Raw genomic sequence first — 16,797 nt, 5'->3', positions numbered from 1 at the left:
AGAATCCCATGGCAGGGGGTGGGGGGGCGTCAGGAGTCTGACCTGGACCAGGACTACAGAGCCCATTTTTAGCCCTAGTCAATTTCTAGAACCAAGGGTAGCCAGCTTACAGATCCTTCTTATTAGAACAGGGCCCTCAAGTTTACCCATGCACTAATGTCTGGGGCTCTCTCTACCTGTTTATCCTCCTGGGCCTTAGTTTTCCCATCTGAGGAATGGAACGCTGGGGGAGGTAGACACACACACAGCGAATTGCCAAACCTGACACACTCCTCTTCTGGTGGGCAGCCTGGGTTCAGCTTGGGACAGAGGCTGTTCAGAGCCGTGCCTGGAGTCCACTCCCCTCCCTCCCCAGGTGGCTGGATGCTGAAGATGCCCCGGGCACAGGAGCGAGACAGAGGTTTCTACTCATGCCTGGCAAGCAATGAGGCTGGGGAGGTTCGGAGGAACTTCAGTGTGGAGGTCCTGGGTACGCCCTAGCCCGTTCCTATGAGCACCCCACAAATCCCTCCTCTCTTGTCTTGGAGCTTCTGGGGGCTATCCCCAGGACTAAGGGCTCATGCTATGGGGGCACTCAACACAGGAAGGGGGGAAAGACCAAGCCTTATTTTGTTTGCCTCATCAGTGGCCTCTGCTCTGAAGTTGCCATGGAACTTGCTGGAAAGAGCAGGGACTAACCCCAAGTGACGGGGGCACATATTTTCAACACCACCCAACTGTCTTCACAGGAAGGGGGGAGGGACCAAGCCTTGTTTTCTTTGCCTCATCAGCGGCCTCTGCTCTGAAGTTGCCATGGAACTTTCCGGAAACAGCAGGGACTAACCCCAAGTGACAGGGGGCACATATTCTCAACACCACCCAACCGTCTTCCTCTGATCAGGGCCTTCCCGCAGAGGCACTGGGACTTCCCTCAGCCAGCAGCAAATGTTTATGGAACTCACTGCCCGTGGGAGCAGGCCTAAGAGGATGGGAAACCGAGGCACGGGAAACTGAAGGCGGTTGCCTTGGGCACTTGGTTCTGGGCTCTTCGCTTCCTGATTCATGGTCGTTCAGCCAACCCTGGTCAGTAACCGTCCATCTCCCTGCTTCTTCCCAGTTCCTCCCAGGATTGAGAACGAGGACCTGGAGGAGGCAGTCAAGGTCCCTGAGGGGCAGACAGCCCACCTGACGTGCAACGCCACAGGTGAGGGCCACTCACGGTAGGTTGGGACAAGCATGACAAGTCAGCTTCAGAGAGGAGGGGGTGCCCGGGGCTTCCGGCCTGCCCCCAGCCCCAGTGCTCCCTGTGGAAGGTCTCTGTACATCTTGAACTTGGTACCACATCCCTGCTCATCTTCGCACTGGCTCTGCCTCTGCCCTAAACACTCCTCCCCACTCCTCACCTGGCTAGAGACCTCAACTTCCAGGACTTTCCACAACGCGTCCTTGGCTGACCCCTTGGGCCTGTGGGCTGCCTCCACTGGGGTCCCACAGGCCCCAGGGCTTTCTTGTCCCAGCCCCAAGCACCCTGGACCATAGTAACCTTGACATCTGTATACCCCAGCTGGGATCTGAGGTCCATGAGGACCCAAGGACTGCCTTGTCACCATGGTTCTCCCCGTGCCTACCAGAAGAGGCTCCCGTTAATGCTTGTGGACTGGGGGGGATGGATGGGTGAATGGATGAAGGGAATAACTTGCCTTTCTGTCTTGCCTGTCTACGCCAAGCGATCTCTGCCCCGTCCTCCCTAAAGAAAAGGCAGTCAGCCACATAGGAAAGGTCCCGGGCCAGGCTTGGAGGCTGCTCCTACGTCGTGCCCTGCTGCAGGGGCCTCTGGCCTGAGAATGGAAAATCTGTGTCCCCTGCCCTACCCCGGAGCCACCTCTGACCTCTTGGCCAACCCAGTCAGAACCTTCTGAATGGTCTCCTCTGCCTGTCCCCCTCCTTACAGGCCACCCACAGCCCAAGGTCACGTGGTTCAAAGATGGCCGGCCCCTGGCTGGTGGAGACGCCTACCGCATTTCTCCAGACGGACCTCTCCTGCAGATTGTCCAGGCCGACCTGTCTAGTTCGGGCCACTACTCCTGCATTGCAGCCAGTGCCGTAGGGGAGAAGACCAAACACTTCCAAGTTAGCGTCCTGGGTAAGTGCTGGGCATCTCCGGGCCTCCCTGGGCGCCGAAAGGAGGGGGAGCCAAGGTGGCCAGCTCCGAACAGACAGCTTCCCACAAAGCACTCTGCTATTTTTTTCTTTCCCATTTCTTCAGGTTCAACAACAACAAAAATAGTCAGAGCTGTATTGGCTGAACGTTTGTCACGGGCTGGGCGTTTGCACAGGCCTGATTGGTTGGACAAGCCAAGGGGGTGGGAGATGTGCTTGTCCCTCTGTGTCACCAACGAAGCGCTGAGGCTTGGAGAGGTGACAGGGCCCCCAGGTGTCCGTCCGTCTCCCGAGGGTAGTTGGCACGGACTGTCCCGGCAGGAGAAACGGGGATCTAGAAAATGAGAGGACTTAATAAATAAAATCTGCTTGTACAAATGCTGGGGGTGAAAGGGACGGGCCCCTGCAGGACCTGAAAGAGGAAATCTTAGGACCAATGAGAGCAGAGGGAGAGGGGGACAGATTGGAACACAGGCCGAGTTGACAAGGCTCTGGTACATTAGTCGATGGGCTGGCTGTTAAGAGCCTTCTGGGGAAATTGAGGCGGGAATCGTCCTAAACTTCCCCTGGGGCACTGCTTAGCGGTGGAAAGCGTAGGCTCAGAAGTGAAGCACCAGGAGCTGAGATCTTTCTGGATCCTTGAGCCCAGGATTAGGGATCTCTGTTAACGATCGTGGCACCCCCCACCCCCGCCTCCCAACAGTGGTTCCCACCATCCTGGGAGTGACCGAGGACAGCGCGGATGAGGAGGTGACAGTGACCATCAACAACCCCATTTCTCTGATCTGTGAGACACTGGCCTTCCCCTCCCCCACCATCACCTGGATGAAGGACGGCGCCCCGTTTGAGGCCTCGAACAACATCCAGATGCTCCCAGGTGATGCCCTCTGTCGGTTGGAGGAAGGAACTGGTGAGCCTGAGTTCGTGTGACCTCGGGGGTGACCCTGCCCCCTGCCCCCACAAGCAGGCACCCACGGGCTGCAGATCCTGAATGCCCAGAAGGAAGATGCGGGACAGTATACCTGCGTGGTCACCAATGAACTTGGGGAGGCCATGAAGAACTACCACGTGGAGGTGCTCAGTGAGTCGGGGACCCTCCCGGGCACCGGCAGGGCGGGCAGGAGGCCGCCTGGGAGCCCTGGGGCCCCGGCACCTGGGCCACACGGATGCCCTAGGTATCTTCATGTGGCTTACCTCCTCTGACGGTCCCCAGGCAGCCAGGGCTGACTCAGTCATTGTAGGACCAAGGGCACCAGGAGATGGAAACAAGTGAGTTAGGACTTGGGCCACATGGACGCAGATTCCCGCCAGTCCCGGTTTCCTTCTGTCACCCGCGCCGCGGTGCGGCCAGAGGCCCTACACCTTGAGACCTGGCACCCCCAGAATGGCCCCCAGAGGTCACCCCAGGAAGTCCCCTGCCTCAGACCTGCCCTGTCCCGTAAATCGCTCTCAACCAACACTCTCTCCCCTAAATGAACAGTGACAGGAGCGGGTCGGTCTCCAGGGTCCCTGTGGCTCTGCTCTTGGGAACCAGCCGCCCATTTCTGGGACGGCCCTGGGGCCACAGCGGGCACTGGGTCTCAGCAGCCCTTTCCTAAGCCTGCTCCTCAGACCCCCTTGTGGCTTTCAGTCCCTCCTTCCATCTCCAAAGACGACCCCTCGGGGGAGGCCGGCGTGAAGGAAGTGAAGACCAAGGTCAACAGCACTTTGACCCTGGAGTGTGAGTGCCGGGCCGTGCCCCCACCCACCATCAGTTGGTACAAGGATGGACGGGTAAGCTTGGGGCCCGGGGGTCCCCCTGCTTCTGCTTGGAACCTTCCGGAGAAGGCAGGCAGAGCACCTGGCCCCAGAGCTGGCCTGGGCCCTGCCCCACTTTATATTTTAATAAGAAATCCCGCTCTTTGTAGGGAACAGGTGTCATCAACATTAAACTCCACATTCACCTGTTTAACTCACCCGGTTTTTCGGCTACACGGGTTCAGGGTTCAAAACTAACCCTAACCCTAACCCTCACTTTGCGTTGTATTTTTAAAATTTTATTCAACTCTAAGGACTCTCATCTAGGTCTTTTCTGCCCCTTCTTTCTTTTTTTTTTTTTTTTAATGTTTGTTTATTTTTGAGAGAGAGAAAGACAGTGAGTGGGGGAGCAGCAGAGAGAGAGGGAGAGACAGAATCGGAAGCAGGCTCCAGGCTCGGAGCTGTCAGCACAGAGCCCGATGCGGGGCTCGAACCCACGAACCACGAGATCGTGACCTGAGCTGAAGTTGGATGCTTAACCGACTGAGCCACCCAGGCGCCCCTGCTCCTCATTTCCGACCGCCCCCCCCCCCACTCTTCCCACCCCCAGCCCGTGACCCCCAGCCAGCGGCTGCGCATCCTGGGCGAAGGCCGGCTCCTCCAGATCCGGCCCACGCAGGTCTCGGATTCAGGGCGATACCTGTGCGTGGCCACCAACGTGGCTGGCGAGGATGACCAGGACTTCAATGTGCTCATCCAGGGTGGGTGGGGGCCGGTGGGGGCGGGGGCGGCACAGGTGGGGTGGGGAGTGTCCCTGCTTCTGGAATGGTCTAGCGGGAGGACTCTGTCCCCGGCGGCTGGCTCTTCTTCTCATTGCTGGCCGCCATGTCTTACCCCCAGACCCCTGGCCCAGGCCTCTTCCCTTAACTGACTGTGACCTGGGCACATCACTGCCCTTCCCCCGCCTCCCGGCCTTGGTTTTACCTTTGTAAGATGTGGGTCATCCAATCAGGTGGCCTCGGGGGCCCCCTCCACTTCTGAAAGCCAGTGGTTTTGTGCCTCTGTGCTCCGCTCAGCAAACCCTAGTTACAACTTCGTGTCTGCTTCCTCCCCTGAGAGGTGTCACCATGCCACACAGTCTCTTGAGTCCACTGGACGTGAGCTGCAGAGGGCAGAACTCTATCCCAGTGCCTAGCATAGTAGCTGCTCAATAAACACTGTCTGAAAGAACGAGTGTCTTCGAAAGCTGCCTCGACCTTAGGGATCTCCTCTAACAGTGGACTTCTCCAGCCCTGAGAGAGGCTGGCACGGGAGTCTCTTGGAACAGATGCGCACCCCCATCCCTCACCTGTGCATCCTAATGGCTCTGTCCCCCACCCCAGTGCCCCCCATGTTCCAGAAGCTGGGCGATGCCGGTGTGGACTTCGAGATCCCGTCCAGGGAAGAAGAGGTCCGCGGTGGGGTGACGGAGTACCGGGAGATTGTGGAGAACAACCCTGCCTACCTGTACTGCGATACCAATGCCATCCCTCCCCCGGAGCTCAGCTGGTACAGGGAGGGCCAGCCCCTCTCGGCCGCAGACGGGGTGTCTGTTCTGCAAGGTAGTTTAGGGTGTGCCCGGGAGGTCGGGGCGTCTGCAGGCAGGGATCGGGGGCACACCCACCTCGGACTGCCCATACGTGTCCTGGGAGCTCTCCTGTGTGCTGCTTGCTCTGTGACCGCGGGCAGGCCGCACAACCACCCTGGACCTTAGCTGCCTTTTGTAAACTCGGGCTAGACACCCTTTGCTTATTTGAAGGCAGGAGCAGGATCCCCCTTTGCCTCTGGTTTCTAGAACGAGCCCACCTCTGGGCTTCAAGGTCTGTAAGGTCCTGGGATAATTGGCCAAAGCTGGTGTCTTTCTCTGCAGGGGGAGGCGGTTCCTTTATTGTGATCTCAGGAGGACCACACTGGGGCGGGGGGTGGGAGTCCAGGCACGGGGCCCTGTATCGTCTCATCAGGGGGGAGATCATGTGACCTTTCAACGTAGGATTTGGCCTGTGTCCTGCCAGGCTGGGGGCGATGGTGGGGCTGGCTGGGGGAGCCCAGGCCTCTAGACGAACAGGGCCATTCCAAGGGTCGTACTTTGGTGCTCGCCAAAGAAGACAGCCTCTTGGAGACGGACGAGAGGCGATGCTTACTGAAGCTGCTTATCGCTGTCAGAAACCCCTGGACTGACCCCTCAGCCCGGCTACTGCCCTTGGACTTGGACACTGATCCAGATCCTGGGTACACAGTGAGCTCAGTCACATGCTGATTCCTACCTCAGGTCCCGACCAGAGGTTAATCCCAGGCATCAGCTGATCCCCTGGTCCTAGCCATTAACCCCCAACCCTACCACTGCCCTCTGACCCTGGCCACCGACCCCTAAGCATGGGCACATGGTGGTGGTGGCCACAGGTGGACCTTAATTCTGAACCTGACCATAGATCAACTTTACGTATCAAGTGACCCCCCCTGCCCCTCCCCTCCCCGCCCCCCCCCCCCGCCACGCCAAAATGCAGCCACTGTTTCTCCAGTCCTGGCTACTGTCCCCAGCTCTGTAGGTAACGAGCCCCTGCTTCTGACCCTGGCCACAAGCACACCACAGCCTGGGCCAGCGATCCCCCAACCCAGACTCCTGAACTCATAGTGACCCCAACCCTGCTCCGCCGGAGACCATCACTAGCCCCCTCCATAGATGCCAGGATCTGGCGCTGGCTGTCTCTTGATCACAGAGTCCCAGGTGACACCCCCAGCCCCCCGCTTCCCCCTCCCCCGCAATCACCACAGCCCAAGAGCTGCCTCCTCGCCTCCGAAAAGCCAACGCCTGGACCTTTGCCCAGCTCTCTGCCCCCTCCCTCTGCCTTCATCACGGAGCTGGGCTCAGCGCCGCCGGGCACTCTTGGGAAGCCTCAGTCCTTCCATCTGTGAGATGGGAGTGGTCCTAGCACACAGAGTCCGAGGCCGGGAAAATGCTCAGCCCAGGGCCCGGCACCCCGCAGGTGGGGCAGGCTGATTCTCCTCCATTTATCTCCGAGGAGGTGGGCCAGGGACGTCTCCCAGGTCCCCTCCAGGGGAAAGAGCGGGCCTCCTTGCCCTCGTTCAGGTCTCGGTCCTGTGTCCCCGCAGGAGGTCGGGTCCTGCAGATTCCCCTGGTGCGTGCAGAGGATGCCGGGAAATACTCATGCAAGGCCTCCAACGAGGTGGGCGAGGACTGGTTGCACTACCAGCTGCTTGTGCTGAGTGAGTGGCCGGCCTGGGGCCCGGGGGGGTCTGGGTCTGCAGGGCCCATGGCAGGGGGTGGGGAAGGGCTCCTTGCCGTAGGGGCTCAAGGCAGAGTGCATAGCCAGTCCTGCTGTACCGAGAGGTTGATAACATAAGGCACACAACCTTGGACTGGGGGCAGATTCCAAGTGGCTCTGTCGCCTTGGGCAAATCACGGGCGTCCGTCCCTGTGCCCCAGGGTCCCTAGCTGTGGCGCCGAGGGGGGCTTGGCCGGTAGGGCACAGGGACGGGCTGCTCTCACCTCCACACCCGCCCCCCTACCCCAGCGACCTTTCCCAGGCAGGCTGCCCACTCTTCAACCTGCTCTCTCTGACCCCCAGCCCCACCTGTGATCCTGGGTGACACAGAGGAGCTGGTGGAGGAGGTGACGGTCAACGCCAGCAGCACCGTCAGCCTCCAGTGCCCGGCCCTGGGCAACCCCGTGCCCGCCATCTCATGGCTCCAGAACGGGCTGCCTTTCTCCCCGAGCCCACGGTTGCAGGTCCTGGAGGACGGGCGCGTCTTGCAGGTGAGGACGTCCCCCGTGACTCAGTCCTGCTGGTCCGGGGACCAAGGAGCTGACGTTATCTGTGCCAAACGAGGCTCTTTGCCCGAGAGCGTGTTGGAGCCCCTGGGATTAAGTTCTGCCCACCAAATAATCCTACGTGAGGAGCTCGCTGGCAGCCCAGGGCCACACGGAGTACCCGCAGAGGACACATACGTGTGCCACATCTGGAACCCGACGCGGCAGGAAAGCCGTGCGACCCTCACAGAGCTGGGCCCGGCACCCTCGGTCACCCAGATCCAGGCACAGCTGTACGGGTGCCCAGCACAGCACGGAGCGGCCCTGCTCGGGGCTGGGGTTGGGGGGGGACGGTTGTCACCATCTAGTTTGCTATAGGGAATCACCTAGCACCAAGCTCACGCTGTGCCCCGAATGTCCCAAAGAGCCCTTGACAGATGTTGGGGGGGGGTGCCCCTCGAGCACTGCTCCGTGCAGACAGAGGCGGCGGGCAGACAAAGGAGCCCTCACGGTCCTTCCTGGGGGAGCCCAGAGCCCGCAGGCCCGTGGTGTCTCCCGGGCACCTTGTCCCTGCGCCCGCAGGTCTCCACAGCCGAGGTGGCCGATGCCGCCAGCTACATGTGTGTGGCCGAGAACCCGGCGGGCTCCTCGGAGAAGCTCTTCACCCTCAGGGTACAAGGTGAGCCGGGCTGAGCCCCTGCTCCCTCTCTGATCTCTGAGCCTTGTGTTGTCATCCGTGGGGTAGTCGTGACAAATAGTCATGACTGCACAGCCGTGCTTAAAGATGCGCCAAGGCAAGGCGCCAGGAGCTCCGAAGGGCCGTGCTCCATTCTGTGGCTCCCTGCCCCCCCGACCCGAACGCGCTCTCATGGGTCTTTCTTTCTCCCGGTGGCTGTGGGGACAGCCCCACCACGAATCACAGGCCCAAGCTTGGAGCAGGTCACTGCCACGGTCAACAGCAGCGTCTCCCTGTCCTGTGACGTCCATGCTCACCCGAGCCCTGAGGTCACGTGGTACCGGGACGGCCAGGCCGTCTCCCTGGGAAAAGAGATCTTCCTCCGGCCTGGTGGGTAAACTGAGGCTTGGAGCCCAGCCTGAGGCTGTGTGGGGAGTCAGAGTTGCTTCCCCAAACCTGGGGACCACACCGGGAGTCTGGGAGGACTTGAGGACTGTGGGCCGGGGCCCTGGGGCCTATTTGCTGGTGCGAGGGGCCGGGTCCCCCCACACAGGCACCCACACACTGCAGCTGGCCAGGACACAGCCGTCAGACTCCGGGATGTACATGTGTGAGGCCCTCAACGCCGCCGGCCGAGACCAGAAGCTGGTGCAGCTTAGCGTGCTGGGTACGTCCTGCCTGTCCCCCACTCCTTCAGTGAGCCCTCGGCCCCACACACTGAGGCGGCACAGCCAGGAAAGGGGGCAGCCGGCCCCGGGGGGAGCCTGGGATGCCCTGCACCCTCTCTGGGCAGCAGGGTGGGTAACAACCTGGCCTGTAGAGTTGGACACGTTGCGTCTGAGACCCACCTGTGCGCTTCGTTGCTCTGTGATCTGGGGCAAGTCACGTTCCCTCTCTGAGCCTCAGGCCTCCCGTCTGTAAGGTGACGGTTGGCACAGGATGGTTTGTGAGTGCTTACCCGGCACGCCGTGAGCCCCGAGGTTGAGGAGGGGACAGCAGGACAGCCGCGGGGGGGGCTGGCCCAGGAGGGGCCCTTCCCAAGCCTGATTGACCCGAGGTTCTCAGCATGCGGCCTTTGTTGGGGCCTCTGGTCTTCAGACTCCTCTTGGGGAGAAGCTGGCCCAAGTCATCATGACCCAGAGCTCACTGGAGGTTTCCATCTAGCCCCGGGGCCGGTTGATTTATTAGCGCGGTGTTCACCTGCTGTGTGTGCCCTGTGGCGGGTCCCGTGGGCTCATGGCCGGGGGTGGGGGCTTCTGTGCTGGTTTGCTGGAGGGACGTGGGCTGTGGGGGACCCCCATGGGGGGCTCTGACCCAGCCAGGGCCTGCCCCGTGCAGCAAAGAGCCCAAGAAGGCCATCGGAGGATCTCCCCATCTAAGAAACTGAGACCCAGAGAGGGCAGGAGGCTTTTCCCAGGACCTGGGCCCTCGTCTCCCCGCTCCCCGGGTCTACGTCATCCCTGGGGCCGGCTCCACTGCGTGACCCCTGTGGGCCTCCGTCGGCTGTCTCCCCTGGCTGGAACCAGGGAGGACACCGGGAAGGCTGCTGTGCCTCAGGCCGCTCACCTGTTTTCCCAGTGCCCCCCACCTTCAGGCAGGCTCCCGGCGGCCCCCAGGATGCGATCCTGGTCCGGGCTGGGGACAGAGCAGTCCTGAGCTGTGAGACCGACTCACTCCCTGAGCCGACCGTGACCTGGCTTAAAGACGGGCAGCCCCTGGTCCCGACGCAGCGCACCCGGGCTCTGCTGGGTGGGCAGAGGCTGGAGGTCCAGGACACCCAGGTGAGCGGCCCCGAGGCATGGGCAGCACTGGGTGGTCGTGGGGCCCGGTCCTGGTGAGCCCAGGAGGCAGGCAGGGTCAGGCAGCTGCGTGGCAGGGTATAGGGATGGTCACCTCCTTAGTCTACAGGGCCTCGCACCAAGTTGCTTAGCAGCCTGCAGGGCAGGTGACGTGAGAAGAGCACGGGGCGCCAGAGCTGGCTCTGAACCGACCTTGAGCCGTCCGTGCCCCAGCACCTGCCTCCATTTCCCTGGGATCTGGAAGCCTTCTCCAGGCCCCCCTGGCTGCGACCCTCTGGGAGCCTGCTCTGCCCACCCTCCCTGGTGTGGATTAGACGCTCACAAGTGTTTGTTGGATGGATATTTGCTGCTCCTCTGGGAAACCTTGCTGGGCTCCCGTCTCCTGGCCCAGCTCCGTCCCCCCGCAGTGAGGGGCTTTTTCCTCCAGGCTTCGCTGATGTGCAGGCCCAGGGGCGGGTGGGGGTATGGAACCTATGCACTCACCCTCCAACAACCCTCCTGCTTCTTGAGGTTCTTGGGAAAGGCCAGCGGGTCCTGTCTCCTCTTCGGCTTCCCAGGCGGGACCAGCATATTTGGGGAGTCCCTTCTCCAGAAGGTTCTGAGGCCTGGGTGTTTTGGGGGGCCCTAGGTATCCCCCTCCCGGCCTCGTGCACACCATCACCGCGTGCTCTCTTTGTCCCAGGTGTCGGATAAAGGTTTATATAGCTGTAGAGTCAGCAATACCGCGGGGGAAGCCATGCGGACGTTTGTCCTCACTGTCCAGGGTAAGCTGGGGACCAGCCTGAGAGCATTGCCGTGGGACCCCCTAGCAGCACACAGGGCTGCCAAGGATGGGAGGGGCAGTAGCTAGAAAGAGTCAGTGGCCCTGCATACTTAGGGCACAGGATACGGCACTGAAAAGACCAGGACTGTTGTTGACTTGCTCTCTGGGGCTCAGCAGGGCGCCTTGGTTCCTCTGAGCCTTGGGTTTATCTTCCGGTGAAGGGAGGGAAAGTGGTACCTGCCTACTCGGCAGACAGGGAGTGTTCGATTGACGGGCTGCTGTGAGTGTATCTATAAAGTGCCCAGCACGGCCCTGGGAGAGTCAGGCAGTTGGAGCCCTGTGGCCACGTCGCCACTATTTTGAGCCCTGAGGGGCCTGCTCCCTCAGCCCAAGGACAGAACACAGATGGCATTTGACTGGATGTGGCTCAAGCTGGGGGAAAAGGGGGAGCTCGCTTTAGGGAAGTAAAGGATGAAGGCTCAGCCAGACTTTCTTGGCAGCAGGTATTGTATCAGTTAGAATATAAGCTCAGCTGTGTAACAAAGAGACCCCAAACCCCAGTGGATTAAACGAGAGAGAACTTTACCTTTCTCGTGCAAAAGCCCAGAGGTGAGTGTCTAGGCTGGGGGTCGGTGAGGGGGATGCTCGGGGCCTTCCGAGTGGTAGGTAAATTACTGAGTGGTAATCTGGGGCCCGGGATCTTTCCGTCCTGTCGGCCACCCGCCCCTTAGGGCACTGCCTCTGTCCACATGCATCCTGCCCCAGTTCACAGGAAGCAGAAAGGAGCAGGAGCAGAGGGCAAGCATTTTTGTTTTGAGCGAGTGATGCCTGGATCCCGTCAGTGGGAATATAGGCCGCTGGCCGCAGCAGGCTGCAAGGGAGACTGGGAAATGTCATTCGACCAGAGCGAGCCCGTCCTCTGCTAAACTGCTGTGCGAGACGGGAAGGACAGGTGTGTGGTGGGGGGTGGGGGGTTGGGGGTGGGGGCGGACATCAGCTGTCCGCCCCAGAAGGCAAAGCCAGGAGCCTGCCCACCAGGCAAGTAGCAGGTGGAGCCAACCGTGAGCCATATTGAATACGGCTGTTGAAACTTATCGACACCGGGTTTGCTGCTTCAAGCCTTCTCCTGTTGGCTGCTTTGACGGGTGGTGAGAAGCGGGGGGGAACGTCAGGTCCCTGAGGACAAAGATGTTTCATCCCGAGCACAGCCATTTTTGTTCCACTGGTAGCGGTTGCCTGGGACGCGTGACGCCATCCTGGCTGAGCAGGAGAGAGTGTTGGGATCGATTAGTGATGTCTGCCCTGTTCACAGCTGGGCACTCACCATCCTTGGGCTGAGTGGACCCCTCTGGGCTCTGCTTTGCAGGCAGGTGCTGGTTCTGTTTACATCTGTGAGTGAGGCAACCTTTATTGCTACCGATGGCAAAGCATAACATGTCAACTGCTAACCAGAAGGAAGAGCCCGTTGAGTGTCCCTAATCCACCCAAGCGGAAGGAAGGGGGCCGCGGAATCTTAGGATCCTGGCAATCTGGCTTCTCTCTTGCAGTGCCCCCAACATTTGAGAACCCCAGGACAGAGAGAGTGAGCCAGGTGGCCGGGAGCCCCCTAGTGCTGAGCTGTGATGTGACCGGGGTCCCTGCACCTACTGTCACCTGGCTGAAGGACAGAATGCCTGTTGGTGAGTGCATCCTGCCCTCTCAGCGATGACACAACAATGGCAGCGACCTTGGCGAAATCAAAGGCCGGCGGGGTCCTGTCATCCCAACCCGTATTTGTCTTTTGACCCGATCGGCCCTTGAAACCCCCGCGTGGAAAACCATTCCCGTGGGGGCTCAAAGGCTCCCTGCGTTTGTGTCCACAATCAGCTGCCACAAGTTGGGTGCAGGGTGGGTGCTGAGGGCCCGGCCAGCCTGCCCTTGGGCTTGGCGTCGGCCCCCAAAGCTGCTGCTTCCCCCAGCAACTCAGCTCCATCTGGCCCGGCTGCTGGTCACCACCCCCGGCCAGGCCTTCGTCCCTCTCCCCTCACCCACCCGTAGGTCTATCGGCAGAGCCCTCCCTTCGTCAGCTGCTAGACGCCTCTGGTGCCAGCCAGCTCTCTGGTGCCCGTAGCCGTTCCCTTTCCGGCCACCACGGTCCCCCTGCCCCGAGAGGGCAGCAGCCCCCACACGGGTCCTTGGCCCAGTCCACATCTCTGGTGCCGTCTCCAGACGGGGAGGAAGGGATCTCAAAGTGCAGCTCTGAGGAGGTCCCTTGTCTTTTCTCTGTCTCTCTGTCTCTGTCTGTCTCCCCCACCCGACCCTCCCTCAAATACAGCTTTATCAGGATTCACATACTGTGCAATTTATCCGTTTAAAGCTTATGATTCCATTCTTTTCAGTATATTCACCGACCATCCCCACAATCAATCTTAGGACATTTTTATCACCCAGAAGGAAACCCCATTTCCCCCCCAGACCTGCCCCCAACCCCAGGCCTAGGCAGCCCCTGGCCTGTTTTCTGTCTCTGTAGGTTTGCTTGCTCTGGATACTGCACACAAGTGGAATCATGCACTGTGTGACCTTTTGCGACTGACTTTTCTGCTTAGCATCCTGTTTCTAGGGTCCATCCATGTAGTAGCGGGTGTTAGTTCTTCATTCTTTCTTTTAAGTTTATTCATTTGTTTCGAGAGGGGGAGAGAGAGAGAGAGAGGGGCAGAGAGAGGGGAGGAGAGAGAGCAAATCCCGAGCAGGCTCCATGCTGTCAGCACAGAGCCCGATGCAGGGCTCGAACTCACGAACAGTGCGATCATGACCTGAAACCAAGAGTTGGATGCTTCACCAACTGAGCCACCCGGGTGCCCCCGTTCTTTCTTTTAAGTTCAAGTTTTTCTCTCTTTTTTATGGCTGACTGTTCACTGTGGGGCTATATCATATTTGCTCTGTCCTTTTCATAGCCGGTGGACGTCTGGGTTGAATCCCCCTTGGGGCTCTCATGAATGATGTGCTGTGAATGTTTAAGGACAAGTGTCTGTGTGGCTCATGCTCTCCTGTCCCTTTGGGCTACACCTGGTTGTGGAACCTCTCTGGGCCCCGTTTTCCACCTCCTCTCGTGGCACACGCTGTTTCCTCCCGGAAATACCCACCCCGGGCCCCCCCCCCACCCCGCCCAGTGCCTCTACTGGCTGGTTGAAACCCGCTTGGTTCAGCTGAGACCTACCCCCTCCCAAGACCTGCCTGACCCCTCTTGGCTCCCTTGGGGGCTTCACAGGGCTGGTCGCGCAGGATCCCGCGTGTCTCACTGTCTCCGATGCACTTTGAGCCCCTAGAGGCCACGGGCCGTGTCTCACTCGGCTTTGATCCCCAGGCGGACAGCCGGACGTGCAGTCGTTGGTTTAGTATGTTTCGTGTCGAGAGACTGGCCACACAGTTGAGAACCCGGGTGAGGGTGGCCCGGCCTGGGCTGGGCAGCCAGGGGAGGCTTCAGGTCGAGGTGCGGCTGGAGAGACGGGGGCCATTCCAGGCTGGAGGTGGGGGGGGGGGGGGCAGGTGCGTGCAGCCTGAGCAGAGGCCCTGGGGAGCCCCTAGCGAGACTTGCATCGGGGCCGGAAGTGGCCAGTGAGTGGCTGATTTACCCTGATTGGAAGCCCTGGTGGGTGACATTGGGCAGGGTAGAGATGGAGTGGGGGGCGGGAGGGGAGGGGGGCCCTGGGGGTCCACAGGAAGAGGGCCAGGTCTCGGACACTGAAGGAAATGGGGCACCTTGGCGAGAAATGCCAATAGGGACAGCTGTGGGTGGGGCACGGGGCCCTTAGAGACCCAGCTGAGGAAGGTTGTGATGTAGGCAGCAAAAGACCCTGCCCCTGTCTGGGCCTCAGTTTCCCTGTGAGCCCCAGAAGCGGGTGGGCGGTGCCAGGGTTCCTGGGGTCCCGCGAGTGTGGGGGATGGGCGCCTTCTCCAGGAGTCACGTGACTTGCGTGTGGGGCCCCGTGGTGGCGCCCGGGGCGGTGCGGCCGTGCGGGTGAGGGCCTGGCACGTCCTTTCGTCCCACAGAGAGCAGCGTGGCGCATGGCGTGGTCTCCCGGGGGGGCCGCCTCCAGCTGAGTCGCCTGCAGCCCGCCCAAGCTGGCACCTACACGTGTGTGGCGGAGAACAGCCAGGCCGAGGCCCGCAAGGACTTCGTGGTGGCCGTGCTGGGTACGTCTGCGCCCTGTGCCCCGCGCCCCCGTGTCCCTCCCCCCTCGCCAGCCCCCGCGCGGGCCCCCGCCTCACCATGGCCCCCCCCCGCAGAGGCCCCCCGGATCCGAGGCTCGGGTGCCACGCAGGAGCACAGTGTCCTGGAGGGGCAGGAGGTGCGGCTGGACTGTGAGGCGGACGGGCAGCCCCCCCCCGACGTGGCCTGGCTGAAGGACGGTGGCCCGCTGGGCCAAGGCGTGGGCCCCCACCTCCTCCGGTAAGGCCCGCCCCGTGTCCTCCCGGGTCCCCACCCCCCACCCCGAGCAGCAGCCACAGCCCCTAACGTGCCGGCTCTCGGCTCTCCGGCCCTGAGCAGGTTCTACGTGGACGGCGGTGCCCTGGTGCTGAAGGGCCTGAGGGCCGAGGACTCGGGCGCCTACACCTGCGTGGCCCACAACGCGGCCGGGGAGGACGCCAGGCTGCACACAGTGAGCGTGCTGGGTGAGCAGCGGAGGGGCGAGGAGGGGGGCGGCTCTGCCCTCCCGGGGCTGCCGCAGCCGGGCCACTGTGGGGCCTCCACCGGGGGCATCTGGAGGGGGGACGCCGCGGCCGGGATGCTGGAGACCTGGTTCCAGCCCCAGCCATGTCCACACTGTGAGCCAGGCCACCATACGGCCTCTCTGGGCGTCTGCATCCTTTCTTAGACTAAAGGAACAAGCGCTCCCGGCCCAGGGGCGCGGCGGGAGAGTTGGGGAGTAGGGGGTGGGTGAGAAGAGAGCCATGGGGTGAGCCCGTGCCCCCCTGTGCTGGGCTTCTTCCTCTCCTGGCACCGATGTGTGGCTCTAAGAACCCCGTACGAGATGGTTGCTGCTTTCTGGAATTTGCCCGAGAGGATCCCATCTCCCCCACCCAGACCCTCTTCCTCAACCCCCTCACTGCCCCCCTTTTCCTCTCTGCCCACCCCTAGTTCCTCCCACCATCGAGCAGTGGGCAGAGGGCTCGGAGACCCTGGTGAGCAGGCCTGGGGAGCTGGTGACCATGGCGTGCCCCGTCCGGGGCTCCGCGCCCATCCGCATGAGCTGGCTCAAGGACGGGCTGCCCCTGCCGCTGTCCCAACGCACTCGCCTCCACAGCTCAGGCCGCACCCTCAGGTAGGGGGGGAGGCTCCCCGGCCCCTGGGCCAGCTGGTCCCAGACACAGTCTCCAGGCAGCTTGGGTTTCGGAGCACATCTGAACGGTTTTCAAATAAAAATAATACATATAAGCATACAGAGGTCTGTGATGGGGACCCACCCCCAAATGGAACTCCAGTGACAAAAGAGGACTCTGCCCTCAGGTTCTCCCAGCCGAGGGAGGGAGGCAGAGATCCAGGTGATGACATCTGGTGGTTTCCAGTTCAGCCTGCCTTGGGGTGGAGGAAAAATCAGGGAAGGCTTCCTGGAAAAAGGCTTCTGAGCCTTCTTCAACACTTACGGAACGCCTGCTGTTTGCAAGTACAGTTCCGGGCACTGGGAATAGAGCAGTGAGCAAAACAAAACCTCTGCCCCTGCAGCTGCTTTATCAGGGGAGGAGAGCGGACACTGGGTAGAATGTCACAAGGGATACACACGCTGAAGAATAAAGTAGGGGAAAGAAAAAATGAGAGGTAGCAGTGGAGGCTGGTATTTTAGGGTGGTCAGTGATAGGCACTCAGATAAGGCGACATTTGAGCAGAGGTGGGCGG

The 16,797-nt window shown here is 61.1% G+C and overlaps 1 protein-coding gene across 1 annotated transcript in view; it reads left to right on the top strand.

Moving 5' to 3' along the window:
- HMCN2 (hemicentin 2) overlaps nucleotides 1–16,797 on the top strand; it is a 144,891-nt gene that overhangs the window by 94,552 nt on the left and 33,542 nt on the right. Inside the window, exons 47-66 of the mRNA XM_053204504.1 lie at nucleotides 356–469; nucleotides 1,097–1,183; nucleotides 1,931–2,122; nucleotides 2,843–3,016; nucleotides 3,107–3,220; nucleotides 3,770–3,912; nucleotides 4,487–4,637; nucleotides 5,259–5,477; nucleotides 7,027–7,140; nucleotides 7,503–7,690; nucleotides 8,267–8,363; nucleotides 8,589–8,750; nucleotides 8,914–9,027; nucleotides 9,939–10,141; nucleotides 10,842–10,923; nucleotides 12,470–12,601; nucleotides 14,952–15,095; nucleotides 15,189–15,351; nucleotides 15,451–15,575; nucleotides 16,042–16,225. Of these exons, the coding sequence (XP_053060479.1) occupies nucleotides 356–469; nucleotides 1,097–1,183; nucleotides 1,931–2,122; nucleotides 2,843–3,016; nucleotides 3,107–3,220; nucleotides 3,770–3,912; nucleotides 4,487–4,637; nucleotides 5,259–5,477; nucleotides 7,027–7,140; nucleotides 7,503–7,690; nucleotides 8,267–8,363; nucleotides 8,589–8,750; nucleotides 8,914–9,027; nucleotides 9,939–10,141; nucleotides 10,842–10,923; nucleotides 12,470–12,601; nucleotides 14,952–15,095; nucleotides 15,189–15,351; nucleotides 15,451–15,575; nucleotides 16,042–16,225 (2,902 nt within the window). The remainder of the gene's footprint in view (nucleotides 1–355; nucleotides 470–1,096; nucleotides 1,184–1,930; nucleotides 2,123–2,842; nucleotides 3,017–3,106; nucleotides 3,221–3,769; nucleotides 3,913–4,486; nucleotides 4,638–5,258; nucleotides 5,478–7,026; nucleotides 7,141–7,502; nucleotides 7,691–8,266; nucleotides 8,364–8,588; nucleotides 8,751–8,913; nucleotides 9,028–9,938; nucleotides 10,142–10,841; nucleotides 10,924–12,469; nucleotides 12,602–14,951; nucleotides 15,096–15,188; nucleotides 15,352–15,450; nucleotides 15,576–16,041; nucleotides 16,226–16,797) is intronic.

This window comes from Acinonyx jubatus, chromosome D4 (genome assembly GCF_027475565.1).
Source record: "Acinonyx jubatus isolate Ajub_Pintada_27869175 chromosome D4, VMU_Ajub_asm_v1.0, whole genome shotgun sequence".
In the NCBI taxonomy this organism is placed as follows: Eukaryota; Metazoa; Chordata; class Mammalia; order Carnivora; family Felidae; genus Acinonyx; species Acinonyx jubatus.
The sequence above is the reverse complement of the archived record's forward strand: the minus strand, read 5'-3'. Positions and strand labels throughout refer to the sequence as shown.